Here is a 16,610-nt window from a genome sequence, read left to right on the forward strand (position 1 = left end):
TTTAAAATCATACTTAGTAGAGCCTGCCCCATTCCAATGTTATAAAGCTATATACCAATGTTTTCCTCTAGTGCTTTTAATACTTCCACTTTTATGTATTTATCTTTGATCACTATGGAATGTATTTATTTTATCAATACCATTAAAGTTAACAATAATATTAATATTATTCATAGTCTAAACATTACTAAACACTAGATTTTGTGCCGCTCACTGTTCTAAATGTTTTACATATATGCACTCCTTTAATCCTCACAGCCCCCTGAAGTAAACAGTATCATTATAACCGCTTTATAAATAAAATAAACGAGGCACAAAAGTTAAGTTGTTCAATACAGTCACATACTTAGGAAGTAAGAGGGCTGGGACTTCATTCAAATAATCTGGCTCAAGTCCGTGCTTTCAGACAATGATCTGCTGCCCCTCGCTACACTAAAATCCTGCTAGCTTTCTTTAGCCAAGAAAAAGGTCAATTATCTCAAACAATGGAATTCTAGCTTTGCTTACAAGGGCAAATTTAATTATCCTAGAATCTAATTTTCTTGTCTTGTGGAATGAAATAGATATCTGTATCATACCTCAAATGAAAAGATAATCAAAAAATATATATATATATATATTTCAAGCTGTTTCAAGTTCACTGACACAAAGAAAGTGCCACTGTATTCTTTGCCATAATAATGTATAAAAATAGAAAACAGACAATGTGTTTATAAAAGATATATGAATAATTTCCTTATTCTGTTTTCAATTCCTACTAAATAATGCAGTGGAATCTTAATCTTTGGTCATTTAAATACATACTCCATGGCAGATACAAACATAACTTACACAATCAAGCTGTAAAGAAAAAATAATGGCCACACTTCCAAGAAGCATACAGAGAACCAAAACTCAGGTAACACTGTTTTACTAGGTATATAATTTACTTTTCTTACAGGATATTCTACATGATCACAGTTCATTTAGAAAAATTTAACGTTAAAAAAAGTGTAAAATGTTCTCCTCCTTCTCTTCCTTAAATATATTTTAAAAATGGACTTGCTGGATATACATATAACTGATTCACTCTGCTGTACACCTGAAACTAATGAAACACTGTAAATCAACTATACTGCAATAAAAATTAAAAAAAAACCAAAACACAGGGTTTGCTACTCTTCATTACAGTCACAGAAAGCCCAACACTGGTACAAATTGATCAATCAAGAGAAGAGCCAAGTCAGAGTTAGAGAAATCTGTTTAAATATCTACCCACTTCATGATTTGATTTGGTTCACCTATGCCACATGATCTGAAAACAGGAAAATCATTATCATCATGTCCAAGCTACTCAAATGCCATTCTTCTAAAAATAACAGGAACGGTTGTATCGGCTGAAATTTATCAGAAGTGAATTACCCACCCAAAAAATCCTATTTGCTTTTTCAGCCCATCAAAGAAAAGGAAGGTACTTACTTTGTGGGAGGAGGGGGGAACGCAAAGGTAGGAACAGCTAATTATATGTTGGTGCTTACCATTCCTTACACTATATCAAGATCTAAATGTTCCAAGTGTACCCCCCAAAATTTCTAATATAATTTAATCAAAATAATAAATGAATCAAAACTTCATTGAAAGCAAAATGATTGTTTTAAATATTTTAAATCAACTTTTAAAGCCTGCAAGGGGGGAAAACCGCGGGGGCGTGGGGATGGTGGTGTGATGAATTGGGCAACTGGGATTGACATGTATACACTGATGTGTATAAAATTGATGACTAATAAGAACCTGCTGTATAAAAAAATAAAAACTTTTAAAGCCTGCACTGAAAAAAACAAAACAAACCATAAAGATCAGTTTAAATTGAAAAAAACTGATATCTAGGACAAGCAAACATTTTTTTAAAAATTTGTCTTACTGTGACCTAACAAAGCATGCACTCTCTTTTCTTCAACCTTAAAATATATTAGATAACTCTTAACTTTCTCTTAGGGTATACTAGTATTAAAGTTTTATTTCTTCTGCATAAACTAAAAACTGAGCCTGGCAAATATCACAAATAAATCATTTATATACTCTTTAAAAACACACACACACACACTCTGTAAATTATGGGGTTTTTACTAGTAGTAGCAGTTTCATTTGCTTATATTTCCTATAACTGCCTTAGCATCTGTGGCAGTTTTAAAACACTGTTCCCAAACTCTTTGATACTCTGCTGATTAAAGGGTAGGATCTGTCTACTCCCCTTGAATTTGAGCAGGCTTATAACAGCTTCCACTAATAAAGAATGGCAGAAGCAAAGCTGTGTGACTTCACAGGCTTGGTCACAGACAACTCAGCACCTGCACTGTTTGATGGAATATCTGCATATGGATCCCTAAGCAACTCCATAAGAAATCCATTTACTCCACAGCTGTCATGGTCTGAGGAAGCCAAACCACATAGAGAGGTCACCACTAGGGACTCTGGTTTGAAGTCCGAGTCTCTGAGTTATTCCAGTCTAAGTGCCAGATGTGAGAATAAATAAGCCTTCAAGATCATCCCAATCTCCAGCCATCAAAATCATTTTAAGTCTTCCCCGCTGAGGCCCTAGACATCCCAGAGCAAAGCCATCTATGCCATGCCCTGTTCAAAGTCTTAGTTCAACACAGTCTGTGAGCATAATAAAATGGTTGCTTAACCATTGTTTTGTTGTAATTTACTATGTACTAATAGCAATTAGAGCAGCAATTACTGTTTTTAAAAATTCAGAATTCAGATTCTAAAACCAAAGTACTATTTATAATAGCACACACACAAAAGGTAGTACTTAAAATACAAATCTAATGAAATATGTGAAGGATCTATACATAGAACAGATATACAGAACAAAACAAAACTATATATAGAACAAAACACTGATGAAAGAAATCAAGGATATGGAATGATATACCATGTTTGTGGACTTGAAGACTTGACATTAAGATGTAAATTATCTCAATTTTGATCTTTAGATTCAAACAATACCAATAAAAATACATGGAGGCTCTTTTATGGATATCAACAAGCCGATTCTAAAATTTCTAGGAAAAGGCAAGGATACTAAAATAGCAAAAAACAAACAAAAAACTTCGAGAAAGAACAGGTGGAGGATTTGCATTACCCAATTTCAAGACTTTATATACAACAATAATCAAGAAAGTGTGGTCTAGGGCTTCCCTGGTGGCGCAGTGGTTGAGAGTCTGCCTGCCGATGTAAGGGACACGGGTTCATGCCCTGGTCTGGGAAGATCCCACGTGCCGCGGAGCGGCTGGACCAGTGAGCCATGGCCGCTGAGCCTGTGCGTCCGGAGCCTGTGCTCCACAACAGGAGAGGTCATAGCAGTGAGAGGCCTGCGTAGCACACACACACACACACACACACACACACACACACACACACACACACACACAAAAAGAAAGTGTGGTCCAGACAAAAGGCTAGACATACAGAAAATAATAAAAATAGAGCCACAAAAACACAGTCAACTGATTTTTTGACAATGGTGCCATGGCAATTCAATGGAGGAAAGACAGTCTTTTCAATTGACGGTACTTTTCAATCGATGCATAGTTCATATGCAAAAAAAATGAATCTCAACACATGTCTCAGATCTTAAATATTAAGTCAAAACGAAGCATAGATTTAATGGAAAATTTTAAAACTTATAGGAGAAAATATAGAAGAATATCCAGGTGAATATGGGTTTAGCAATAAGTTCTTACCTATAACACTAAAAGCATGAAATATTGAAAAAGTGAATTTAATCAAATTAAAAACTTTTGCTCTGCAAAAACCACTAAGAGGATTAAAAGACAAGTAGCAGACTAGGAGAAAATATTTGCAAATCACATGCTCAGTAAAGAACTTGTATTCAGAATATATTAAGGACTCTTAAAATTCAACAGTGAGAAAACAGACAACCCAACCAAAAACTGGTTAAAGATGTGGAAAGATAATCACCAAAGAAGATATATGGATGGCAAATGTATGCAAATATGCTCATCATTAGTCAGAGAAATGCAAATTAAAACCCCAATGAGATATCTCTATACACTCATTAGAATGACTGAAACAAAAACCCTGAAAATATCAAATGTTGGCAAAGATATAGTTTAACAGAAACTCTAATTTATTGTTGGAGCGAATGCAAAATAGTACACCCACCTTGGAAAATGGTTTGGCTGTTTCTTATAAAAGGTTAAACATACACTTACCATATGACCCAACAGTCCCACTCCTACATATTTACCTAAGTGACCTGAAAACTAGTATTCACACAAACCCAGTGCCTGAATGTTTATAGCAGCTTTATTCATGATCACCAGAAGCTGGAAACAACCAAGATATTCAACAACGGAGGAATGGATAAACAATCCTGTTTATACATATACTAGATAGAATACTATGCAGCAATAAAAGGGAACAGAACATTGTTTCATGCAACAGCATAGATGAACATGGTGAAAGAAACCAGACCCAAAAGATGATATATTTTATGGTTCCATTTATACAACACTCTGGAAAAGGTGAAGGAGAACAGCAATGGTTGCCAGGATTTGCAGAAGGGAGAGCTGTTAACTACAAAGGGACTGCATGAAGACATTTTTTTATGGTGATGGAACTGTTCTGAATAGTGTTGTGGTGGTTGATACTTCACTAGTACATGCATTCATCAAAACCCATAGAGCTGTACACTACAAAGAATGAATGAAATTTACTACATGCAAATTTTTGTAAAAAATCAACCAGATGTTGAGAAAATCTAGGATGGAATGCAGACTGTGACAAATCAGTCTAACTTTATTACAAATGTATGATAACCTAACAGAAGGATATTTAGGTAATACACATACAGATAAATAGGCAACAGATATAATTATATAAATAGGTTCACATACTTGGGTTCGTATACATATATATCCCCTAGCTCTGTCTGCTGAGAGAGCCTAGAAACAGTGACACCACAGTAGCAATGAGCACATCCAAGGCCCAGTTTTTGGTTTCTTAACACCATGTCCCACCAAAAGGAACCAGGGCTCCTTGGACGAAGAGCAGGCTCTGGTGCTGCCATAGAGCAAGTAAAAGATGGAGCATCTGCTAATGCCAGAAAGTAAGGAAGTGCTCAAAAAACAAAAGGACGGTGGCCAAAGGACACAACAGCCAAACTGAAAGAGCTCCCAATGGCCAAAGCTGTAACAATTTGAGTAAATATTTTAAATAATGATAGTATTGGCTTATAATCCAAAGAATAAAATAAATATTCTTAAGACCATAATAATATAAATAAATGACTGAATAAGTTTTAAGATGGGAGAGAAAAGGGGGCAAGTCTTCCTTACAGAAAAATTCCGAATAATATATGTAGAAAGAATGAGGGAAAAAGAAAATCACCATTAGAATTCCACAGCAATAATAACCACAGGCAAGAGCGAATGAGGAATGCTAAAATTAGTACATGAAATTTTAAGCGGAGACAGGATAGTAACTTCAAAGTATCTCCCTAAGAATGTTTATTAATTACTGTGGTGATTTTAACATATGCCCACAAATTATTTGATACACCTCACTCCAGGAGGTAGAACATAATTCCCTTTCTGTTGAATGTAGGCTTGAGTTAAATGAGTTGCTCCCAACAGAGCAGGAAAAAATAAAAAACAGTAATTTTACAGTGGAGGAATCTGGCCTGAATGTGTCCCCCTCCAAATCCGTATGAAGCCCTAACCCCCAATTTGAAGGTATTACGAGGTGGGGCTTTGGGGAAGTAATTAGGTTTAGATTAGGTCACGAGGGTAGGACCCTCATGAAGAATCAGTATCCTTATATGAAGAAAACCATTCGAGCAGCGAGAAGACGGAGGTCTACAAGCCACGAAGAGGGTCTTCACCAGAACACAACTATGCTGGCACCCTGATCTTGAACTGCCAGCCTCTAAAACTGAGAAAATAAATGTCTGTGATTTAAGCCTCCTAGTCTATGGTATTTTGTCATAGTAGCCCAAACGAAGACATCTCTTCAATCAAGTGCCCAAGGTTAACATGACCAGTAATAAAACAAATTGATATCATGTAACCCCTGATATGACATGATAAGGGCACTTCAACCTCTGGGTATTCTTCCTAAAAAAATCATAACCCCAGTCTAATCATGGGAAAGCATCAGCAAACCCAAAGTGAGGAACTATCACTTACCAGTCCTGTCAAAGTCCTAAAAAACAAAAAAAAGACTAAGAAATTGTCATAGACCAGAGGAGACTAAGGCAACACAACTAAATGCAACATGATATCCTGGACTGGATCCAGGAATGGAAAAGAAAAATAGCAGAAAAACTGGTGAAATGTAAATAAAAATCTGTTGTTTAGTTAACTGTATTTCCCCAATGTTAATTTCCTAGTTTTGATAAAGGTACCATAGTTTTATAAGATGGTAAATCATGAGAGGAAGATGTTAAGACTTTAGAAGAAGCTAAGTGAAGGTTATTGCATTTTCCGTACAGTGTATCACTTCCGCAAATCTAAAATTATTGCAAAATAACAAGTTTTTAAACCATCAATGAAAAAAGTGCTGGAAACGACCTACTAAATTGATTGACAAAATTTTTGAAACAAATGACTACACCAAACATAGCCACCAGAGTGATTTTCCTAAAAAAAAATCTGATTGTTACTTCCTTGTTTAAAGCTTTCTAAGGGTTTTTCTTGCCATCAAGGAAAAATACAAATTCTTTAACATGGCCTGTAAGATAGTGGAAGACAGAATAATCCCTCCTTCAACCCATATGTCCATTTCCTAATCCCTGGAACCTGTGAATATGCTAGGTTACATGGCAAAGGGGAGGTAAGGTTACAGATAGCATTAGGGTTGTTAATCAGCTGACCTTAGAAGAGGGAGAATATCCTAGATAATCCAGGTGAGCTCAGTGTAATCATGAAAGTCCTTAAAAGTGGCAGAGGGGGCTTCCCTGGTGGCACAGTGGTTGAGAGTCTGCCTGCTGATGCACGGGACACGGCTTCGTGCCCCAGTCCGGGAAGATCCCACATGCCGCGGAGCGGCCGGGCCCGTGAGCCATGGCTGCTGAGCCTGCGCGTCCAGAGCCTGAGCTCCGCAACGGGAGAGGCCACAACAGTGAGAGGCCCGCGTACCGCAAAAAAAAAAAAAAAAAGGTGGCAGAGGGAAGCAGAAGAGAGTCAGAGGGAGATGTGACTACAGAAGACTCCCCTGAGAGATGCAATGTTGCTGGCTTTGAAGATGGAAAGAGTGGGCCACAAGCCAAGGAATGTGGGTAGCCTCTAGAAGCTGAAAAAGACCTTTGCCTTTGCCTAGAGCCTCTAGAAGTGAATGCAGCCCTAATGACACCTTGATTTTAGCCCAGTTAGACTTCTAACCTACAGAAGATGAATTCATGTTGTTTTAAGCCACCGGTTTGTGGCAATTTGTTACATCAGCAAAGAGAAAACCAATGCAAAGACCCTTCATGATCTGACCCCTGCCTACCTCTCCCAACTCATTGCTTACCACTCCCCCTTCTCACAATGATTTCCTACAGGTATACCTTAATATACTGCGGGTCCTCACGTGGGTCCGCCAAAGTTTGATCAATAAATAAAATGTAATTCTGTTACAACTCAGAATGCCTACTGTTATGATGAAGTGACACAGAATGCTGACCTGGTAGGAAGAGGTATAACTTGCCACGAGAAAAGCAAAGGAGCCACAGCACAACATCAGGTTAGGTTGCATGCTGGAGCTTTGCCTCAAAAGGCCATCAAAGAGGTTTATTAGGGCAGAATACAACAGTTAAGTTGCCATATAAAGACTTCTGAAGAGGATCAAGTAAATTATGTGATATTTTTCTGAAACTTGCTTTTAAAAAATACAGGTATTCAAAGCTTAATTCCTTCAAGAATGCCACCAAATGCAGTGGTTAAGAATCCGCCTGCCAATGCAGAGGGCACGGGTTCGATCCCTGGTCCGGGAAGATCCCACATGCTGGGAAGATCCCACATGCCGCAGAGCAACTAAGTCCGTGCGCCACAACTACTTAGCCTGCTCTCTAGAGCCCACGAGCCACAGCTACTGAGCCCACGTGCCACAACTACTGAAGCCTGCGTGCCTAGAGCCCGTGCTCCGCAACAAAAGAAGCCACCCTAATGAGAAGCCCGTGCACTGCAACAAAGAGCAGCCTCCACTGGCTGCAACTAGAGAAAGCCCGTGCGCAGCAACAAAGACCCCACGCAGCCAAATAATAAATAAAAATAAATTTAAAAAAAAGAATGTCACCAAAAACTCTGGCACTAAAGTAGCCATGAGTGTGAAAAGGCTGAAAATCACTATTCCACACTCTTACCATAGAAAATTTTTCTCAAGTCATGCTTGTTCACCCCTGACAGTTCACACAGTCTCTTCCCTCTACCTGGAAACTTCAAAAACTCCCTCTACTCCCTTCATCCGACCAACTCTTACTCATTCTTCAGTTCTCAGCTCAGCTCTTCCTCTAGAAGACATTCTCTAACCCTACAAGCAGATGCCTGCTTAATGTTGTACTACAGTATTTTGGACAGCACTTTCCACATGGAACTCTAAGTGTGCACTTTGTAAGTGAAAAACTTGGGCCTAGTTTGCTCTCAGCTCTACCATATCCTTAAGGCTTAGGGTAGTGACTGGCTCATGGAATCCATTACTATATTTTGAAAAAAATTAAGCCCCATAAATAATCCTCAAATATTTCTGTATCAGGCGTTTACCACATCACAATTATCAACAAGAACTATATGATACTGAAAGAGAAAGAATTCAAAACTTAATAGCTTCCACTATGTAAAGTCATTTATACGCTACTATGAGAACAAACATACAAGTCTGACTTTTTTTTTACCTTGGCATTCTACACTTTTTACTCTGTAGTAGTTCAAGTATAAGAACATTTGAAACAAAAGGAAAGTAAAAACCTACTGTATTTCATTACATCTAAAGTGTTTTGACACTGCCACTTTTTCTTCCCTTCTTACCAGATGTATGAGTTTCCTACTGCAAGTATAACAAATTATACAAATTCAATGGCTTGAAATAACACAAATTTATTCTTTTAGAGTTCTCGAAGTCAGAAATCCAAAGTCAGTTTCACTGGGCTAATATCAAGGTACCATGGGCAAAGCTGGTTCCTTCCGAGGCCTGAGGACAGAATCCATTTCTTTGCCTTTTTCAGCTTCTAGTAACCACCTGCATTCCTGAGCTCATGGCCCCTTCCTCCAACTTCAAAGCACAACATCCTAACCTCTGCTCTATGGTCACATTACTTTCTCTGCAGGCTGACTCCTCCAGTTCCTAATAAGGATGGTTGTAATTATATCAGGCCTGCCCAGATCCAGGATAATCTCCCCAACTCTAATCACAGCTGCAGTGGTTTCAGCTGTTCAGTCTGACTGATATTATCATATACAAGCTAGATACAGCCTGTTTTTCTATAAGCATCTATGCCCTCCTTAGCAAGAGTAAATTATCACAAGATCCACCCAAGGGATAGGTCTGCCTCAGTGACATAATCTCCTTTCAGAGATAAGAGTCTCACCAAAGGAAAACTCATTCTATTCCTGCTTTAAGGAAAGCAAACTCGACATGAAAATCAAAATTTACAAATCAAGTATTTTATGGAAAGTCTAGTCACTATACAAAAAACCATAGGCTCTTAATGTTTCCTCATCCCCCCACCAATCCCACAGAGAAGCAACATTTTTAATGTATTTTTGTTTCATTAGTCGTTTCCTGAATTGAATTTCCAACTTTTTAAAAACGTCAGATGAAAAGTTTTCATTATCTTTAAAAGATAATGAAAGGTCATCGGAGTACAAACTCCTCTATCCTATTGAGATACAATTCGTACTAATTGGGAGAAGGAGAATCAGATCTAAGAAGGTAATTCATTCATCACTGAGCAACCAAGAAGTCCGCCAATACTCAGCCAGTATGCACTTTAACAATCGTCCTTATCAAACTGTTAAAATGCTCTTGAACCAGCTGGTCAAAAGCCACAGTCCTGACCCTGACTCTCTGCTGCGCCCCACCATGCTGGCCCCTTGCCACACAGCCGCTCACGACTTAGCAGCTAAAGGACTAATGCCTGGCACACTGCAGTCTGTCTGAATTCTGCTCTAGGGGCAAGGTTGGTATCCATTCAGTGGTCAGTACATGCAGTACTGATTACTAAATAGTTTGAATATACTACCCCTACCAATAAAGTATCAATAATATTACTAAAATACATTTTTAGTGAGCATAAAATGTATACACACACATACACCTCTAAAGAAATCTGCAATTAGAAACTCCAGTGATTTAAAAACTGGGGCGTCTCAATCACATCTGATTCCCCTGGATTATTCTTCCTGATGGAGGGCTAATAGCTACAAAGGCAACTGTTCCAGTCACTGCTGGCAGACACAGCCTATGCAACCATTTGGATGAAATCTCACTGCACTAAGTATAGGTTATTCCTGCCACTACATCAGTTGTCCTCTTTGGATGTCATGATAATGAGTGCTAAGAGTGAAGGGGCCAAAAGAAAATCAATATTGTTTGAAAACCTACTACATGCCAGGTACTTTACTTTCCTATATATAATCTTATATAATTCTCTCAAGTCCTGTGAAGTACCACTATTGTCATTTTACAAACAAACAAACAGGGACACGAAAGGTCACTAATTCATACAATTTCAAATAGTTGGGAAGTAGTGAAGAAGCCAGGTATTGCAGGTTCCAAAGCCCATTTCACAGAAATACTAGGAAAAACAAGCAAGTTAGGACCTGGCCACTGCCTAGGCAAGGCATTTTACTAGTCCCTCCCCCCTCCCTACTTCATCCGCTTTTTCCTCAGTTCCTCTTACAGCTTTCAGCACACAATTTTAGAAAACTTAAAACCGATGAAACCCCTCTTCCCACAAACCAGCTAGCTGAGGTAGTGGCCTATTAGAGGAAACCTTCCAAGAGCAGATTCGGGGGAGGGAGTGTAAAAAAATAATAGACAAGTTCACTTACTCCATTGAGTGCCTACTGCTGCCATGGAATGTGATGAGGAAAACACACGCGGTATCTGCCACATGAAGAATTTATATCCTGGTATTTTGAAGGGGACCCTCATTTGCTAAGCGTCTCATTTTGCTAAGCACCAGGTACTTTAAAAAACAGTACCTCATTTAATGTAATCTTCTCAACAACCCTACGAGGGAGGTATTATTATCCCCTGAAGTCCAGAGATGTTAAGTAATTTTCTCCACAAAACCCTGGGCTGTAACAGAGCCTACAGCCTTTTCACTAGCCCACACTTTCTGACAATTCTGAGTATGCTTAGCCTACTGGAAATAATAGTGGCTTCCCCAGGGCTGAATATAACATGATCTGCTCTAACACGCAGTGCTGACTGTGAAGATACTCTCATTTCTAGGAAAGTCTGCTGAAGATTGGCTCAAAATCTGTTCTATTTCAACGTCTTTAGCATCTAATAAATACTTCAGGGTTCACAGATGAATCAGAAAGATGGAAGTTAGCTGAAATACTAGGATCAGTAGCAATGAATGTGATTTACAAAAATCAGTACAGATATAACCTCAGAAACTGAGGGGGAGGGAGTGGCATGGGAATGAAAATACAATAAAAATAACCAAAGCAATACAGCAACAACAATAAAAACTAAACCCAGATAAAAGACACTTGTTTATATATTTTTTAAGATCCTTGAGATATCTATTAATCAACCTAGGGGGAAATTATGTGTGCAGAAAGCTATGTTATACCATGGCAGTATCTTCATGAGAGGACCTGATGCTTCTGGTTAGCTAGAAAGGAAGACTAGAAACCTGAGACACAGATACTGCTCTGATCAAAAGAAACTTACTTCAGACACACTAGGGAGATTTGTATCATTTTAAATTTTACATGTGCTCTCAGAGTTGAAGGGTTTCCTATAACCTACCAGACAGTATTGCTGAGTGAATGGTATATTTATTTATAGCTTCCATAATGAATTCTCATAATTCCCATTACTATCTCATCTTCCTTGCATTATTAACAATTAAAATGATAAAACTGCCAGTAGTATCATTCTTGGAAAAGGCACATTTTCATTTGAAAAACACATTTTCATTTGAAAATGAGCACCACTTGCTTCCTAAACGTAGAATTAAAAAGCAGTGTTTTACTGGTAAATTTGGGTGACCCACCGCCCCCCAAAATTCTAAAAAGACCTCTTTCAATTTAAGTCGATTGGGGGAAATTATGGGGTTATGCCATCATTACCAGGATATTATTCACTCAGTCTCCCCTTGTTTGAGGACTCAGTTTTGGAAGGACTCTCAAAAGGCAGAGTAAAAGTTGAAAAATGTTCAACTAATACTTCATATGAAAATACAAATAATTCTAAACCACCCACATGGTGCTCAATGAAAAACTAAAGTACAGAAATATAACTTCAAGGAAGGAAGTTTAAAAAGAAATATTTCAAAGACTCAAAGAAGTCAAATTCTATCTTCAAATAAATGGGGGAAAGCATGTTAACAATTAAACATAGAAAATAAGGAAAAGTAATAATGAAGGCCCGATTTCTGCCTCCCTACCCTTTCCAATATCAAAGTTTCTAATAAGAGACTTCTTAGAGTCTGTTAATAGAAAGAGATTGGACTTGGAACTAGAAGACTGTATTACACTTCATTTAACAAATGTTTAATGAGACTATAACTTGTTCTAGGCCCTGGATATACAGCAGTGAACAGGAGGCAGGCTGCTACCCTCAAGAAGCTTATACGGGCATTGGTGAAAAACACCCACCCAAAACTTTCTGGATCTGTTCAATTAGAGAAGTGAACTAGGTGTTTTACAGACTGTGTTCCCAAAACACCTGGACCTCCACCTCTATTTTAACCACAACAGCTCTGCTTTTTTCTGATTTCTATAGCAGGGCTCTGCAGGAAAACAAATCTGTTTTTAAAAATGTTTGATAACCGCTAAACTAAGTGATCTCTAAGTACCATTCCAGTTTTACAACTCTGTCTTCTGTGATGCTTCAAACTCATACTTCTGACCTATTTCTTTTTCACCGTGCTGGAATTCCACAGATATATTAAAAGGCAAACTAGTTTACGTGGGGCTAAAGAATCAACCACAAACCTGAATGACTGCTTAATCGTTATCTATGGGTGCCAAATACCAGATAGCAAAAATTACTTTTTTCTAAGATTAACAAACAAAACAAAAACAGATTTGATCTTGTTATTTACCTACTTAAGCTACTTACTTTTACAAAAACAAACAAAAATTAACTCTAGTTCTTTATCTTAATTTCTAAATTCCTTAGCATTTAAGGCCTTTCTGTAACTTGGCCCCTTTTAGGTATTCTTGGGTTTTCCCTCTCACCCAACACCCTTTCTGCCTCTTAGTTTCTAAATTTTGAGACTTCTGTTCATGTCCTTGAGACAGCCCTCCTCTCCTATCCATCCCTGTCAAATCCCTCAAGGTCATAACGAACTCAAATGTCACCAAAATACACGTCAATTTACAAGAAAGGCAGGGATTCTGTCTTTTCTACTAGGCTAACCTTGAGTCCCCAACTGGCAAGCATGCAAAAAATGTTGAAATGAATTATGTCAAAGTAACGATTATAAACAGCAGAAATCAAGCATCATCTATTTTTGGCTTCTAAATGTATTAACTGATTTGTTTTTACATATTTAACAGCCTGATCACAACTGATATCCTGCCATTCCTTGAGCGTTCACAAAATTTGTTAAGGCTGAGGTAAATACTTGCCACTCTAAAAACTGTACACTAAGACAATAATGCATACTCAGAAAATCAAGACACAATCCTTGGATCACTATTAATCATGGATTTAAAATATTCTAAAAGACTTGGGATCGCTTCCTAAATTATCATGTTCTAGTTCCTCCACACACAAAGCTATTCTAAAAACAAAACAAAAACAAGAATTTATATCAAGTTTACAAGAACAAAACCTGCTCACAAATAATATCTTCATGTATGTTCAGGACAGAAGTACAAAACCTACTACACTGTTCACATTCAAAACCCACAGAGTAAACAATGACCAGTGAAAGTAAAGCACGTAATACTGACAAGTATGGCTGATCCAAAGGATAAGACTAAGCCATCACGTTTGACTTATGAAAAAAATTCAACTTCTGGTTCTCAGGATAAACGATAAACTGCAAGCTTGAAAAGTATCAGTTATAAAATTTAGATGCTGGCTGAACTGGTTTATAAAGTCTAGTAAGTTTTCATTTCACAGATTGGATAAAATAGGTCAGTCCAACAACCATTTTTAAAGAGTACCAGCAGACCTTGTTCTCTTTTACAGAGAACCAGACATATTCTTCTTAAGTATTCAGTCCATCACTTTCGAGAGTTCTCATCTAAAATGTTATCGTCTATAAAGGGAGGCCCCCTCTCCCCCGGCCCCAGCCACGAACATTCCAAATCTCAAGATGAGGGAATACTAGAGCCGATCATTTTTCAGCTGAAACTCGCGCATCCCCAAAGCCCCGCGACCTTAGTACGAAAGCGCTTTCACGGTGCATTGGCTGCTGCCGGTATGAAGGCCTTGCCTCAAACAGGGCCAACTCTGGCACGTTTTTGTGTTTTTGAAAGTGAAGCTGGGGGGGCGGGGGGGGGGAAACACCCAGATCTAAAAGTATTCGTTTAAATCCGTTTGACACCTGCTCCCTTTCAAACACGACCAGCAAACTCCAAACGCTCGAGTAGCGGGTGCAGCAGCAATGACAGATCTTGAGGCCGAACTGGGTCAGGGTTACAGTTACACTTGTGTTGCATCTTTACACCCTTTGTCTACAAACTTGGGCACTAACTTCAGTTCCCTTCCAGGCAGCGTGCTCGCCGGGCCTCAGAAATCAGAGCAATTTTCCTGAGACAGGAAGGGCACAACCCTCCCAGCTCCATGGCTACACCAGCCTTCCACGGACCACGCACTCTGCGGCCTCGGCTTTTCGCCCGGTATCTGGGCGAAGGGGTCGCCCGTGGAAACTCCCCTGCGCCCGGGCTGGATAAAAGGGATTTCACGCGGTGTCTGGTCTCCCCCTTTTCTATGGCCCCTACTCGTCCCCGTGGTTTCGGGCCCGGGGTCACACTACAGAGACAGCCCTGCTCCCTGATTCCCTGGGCCGGCCCCCGCGCCGGGCCGCCCCTCCCCCCAGCCCCCCCAAACCCCCCGGGGCCGACCCCCGCCTCGTGCCGCCCCCCACCCCGCCCCGGCAGCCGCCCCCCCTCCCACCGCCCTCCCTCCCGCCCCGCCCGATTCGGCCGCGCAGGCTGCCCCGCCAGCACTAGGCCCCGCGCTCCGCCCCGGCCGCCCTCCTCACCGTTCTGCTGGTGAGGCCCCGGGCCCGGGCCCGCGGGCGCGGCGGCTCCTGAGGCGGCGGCTCCGCCAAGCTTGGGCGGGATCCGGGAGCTGGCGGCCGGATGAGGTGACCCGGTGGGGGCCGACATGACGGCACTGCGGGCGGCGGCCGCGGCTCCGCTTCGGGTAGTTGGGCGGAGGGAAGGGAAGGGAAGGCGGAGCCGGAGCGGCGAGAGGAAGAGGAAGGAACGCGCCCGGCGTCACCGACGGAGTCACCCGGGACCGTGGCTGGAGTGCTCGCGCTCCGCCCTGGAGCCTAGCTCGGCCGCTGCGGGCGCCGGAACCCCTCCCGGCCCTGCCCCGCCGCCGCCTCGAGCCCCGAGACGCGGGGCTCCCACCCCGCGGGTCGCTCCCGGCAGGCGCTGACTGTGCGAGCCGCAGCGGCCCCTGCAGGCGGAGCCCGGCGCGCCCAGGCCGGAGGCGGGGCGCGGGGCGGCAGCCTCCCAGCCAGCCCTGCGACCTCGGGCCCGGGCTGACCTGCTGTCGCCTCGGGGCGAAAGGGGTGGACCAGGATAGACGGCGCTGGGCCCGCTCCCACGTGGGGCGGAGGCAGGAGCGCGGCGGGCCTGGGCCGGGCGGTGCGGTGCGGGGACGGGGTTCCAGAGCTGCGGGGTGACTTCCGGAGACCAAGGCAGCGCCTGGCCGGACTGACCCCGCTCACCCTTCCTCCGAAGAGGAACCCTGGGTTTGGCTTTTTTTTTTTTTAATCCTGAGGTGTGTTCCCCCTTAATATTAAATCCTAAAGGAAATAGACATTCAAGCTCCCTGTCCGTAGGGAATTATAATCCTGGGCAAAAGAAAAAGAAATATTTCTCTATGATAAACACAGTATCTCAATAAGAATTGAGAACTTTTCCCACTGACTTAAATCCTGGGAAAGGAAAGGGGGAAATGGAGTATAAGGGAAGCTGAAAGGCAAACTTTATCGTCCTCATGATTTTTGCCAAGAGTTGGCTCATCCTGTTGATGTTCAGAAGAGAAGCTGTAACACCCAAAGCAAGAACTCAGCGTGGTTTGTCTTCGCTTATGAAATCGTTGAATCTCTGGCCTGTCCCAGCATGTTAACTGGTAAGCAAGCCCTGGGACTGCATTACCCAAGTCGTTTTGCCATCTTGGAATCCTGAGTATGCCACAGTCATTCTGTGTTTGTTAGAAATGAAATTGTTCAAAAGCGTCGAATTCCGAAT

The 16,610-nt window shown here is 41.0% G+C and overlaps 1 protein-coding gene across 4 annotated transcripts in view; it reads right to left on the reverse strand.

Moving 5' to 3' along the window:
• The window catches only part of SEC24B (SEC24 homolog B, COPII coat complex component), a 93,967-nt gene extending 78,277 nt beyond the window's left edge, over positions 1-15,690 (reverse strand). For all 4 annotated transcript variants that reach the window (XM_082838811.1, XM_082838810.1, XM_082838813.1 and 1 more), the window contains exon 1: positions 15,386-15,690. In XM_082838811.1, the coding sequence (XP_082694937.1) occupies positions 15,386-15,512 (127 nt within the window). In that variant the 5' untranslated portion in view covers positions 15,513-15,690. The remainder of the gene's footprint in view (positions 1-15,385) is intronic.
• Between the last annotated feature and the right edge of the window lie 920 nt (positions 15,691-16,610).

The sequence above is a fragment of the Leucopleurus acutus genome, assembly GCF_964270905.1.
Source record: "Leucopleurus acutus genome assembly, chromosome: 4".
Classification (NCBI taxonomy): domain Eukaryota; kingdom Metazoa; phylum Chordata; class Mammalia; order Artiodactyla; family Delphinidae; genus Leucopleurus; species Leucopleurus acutus.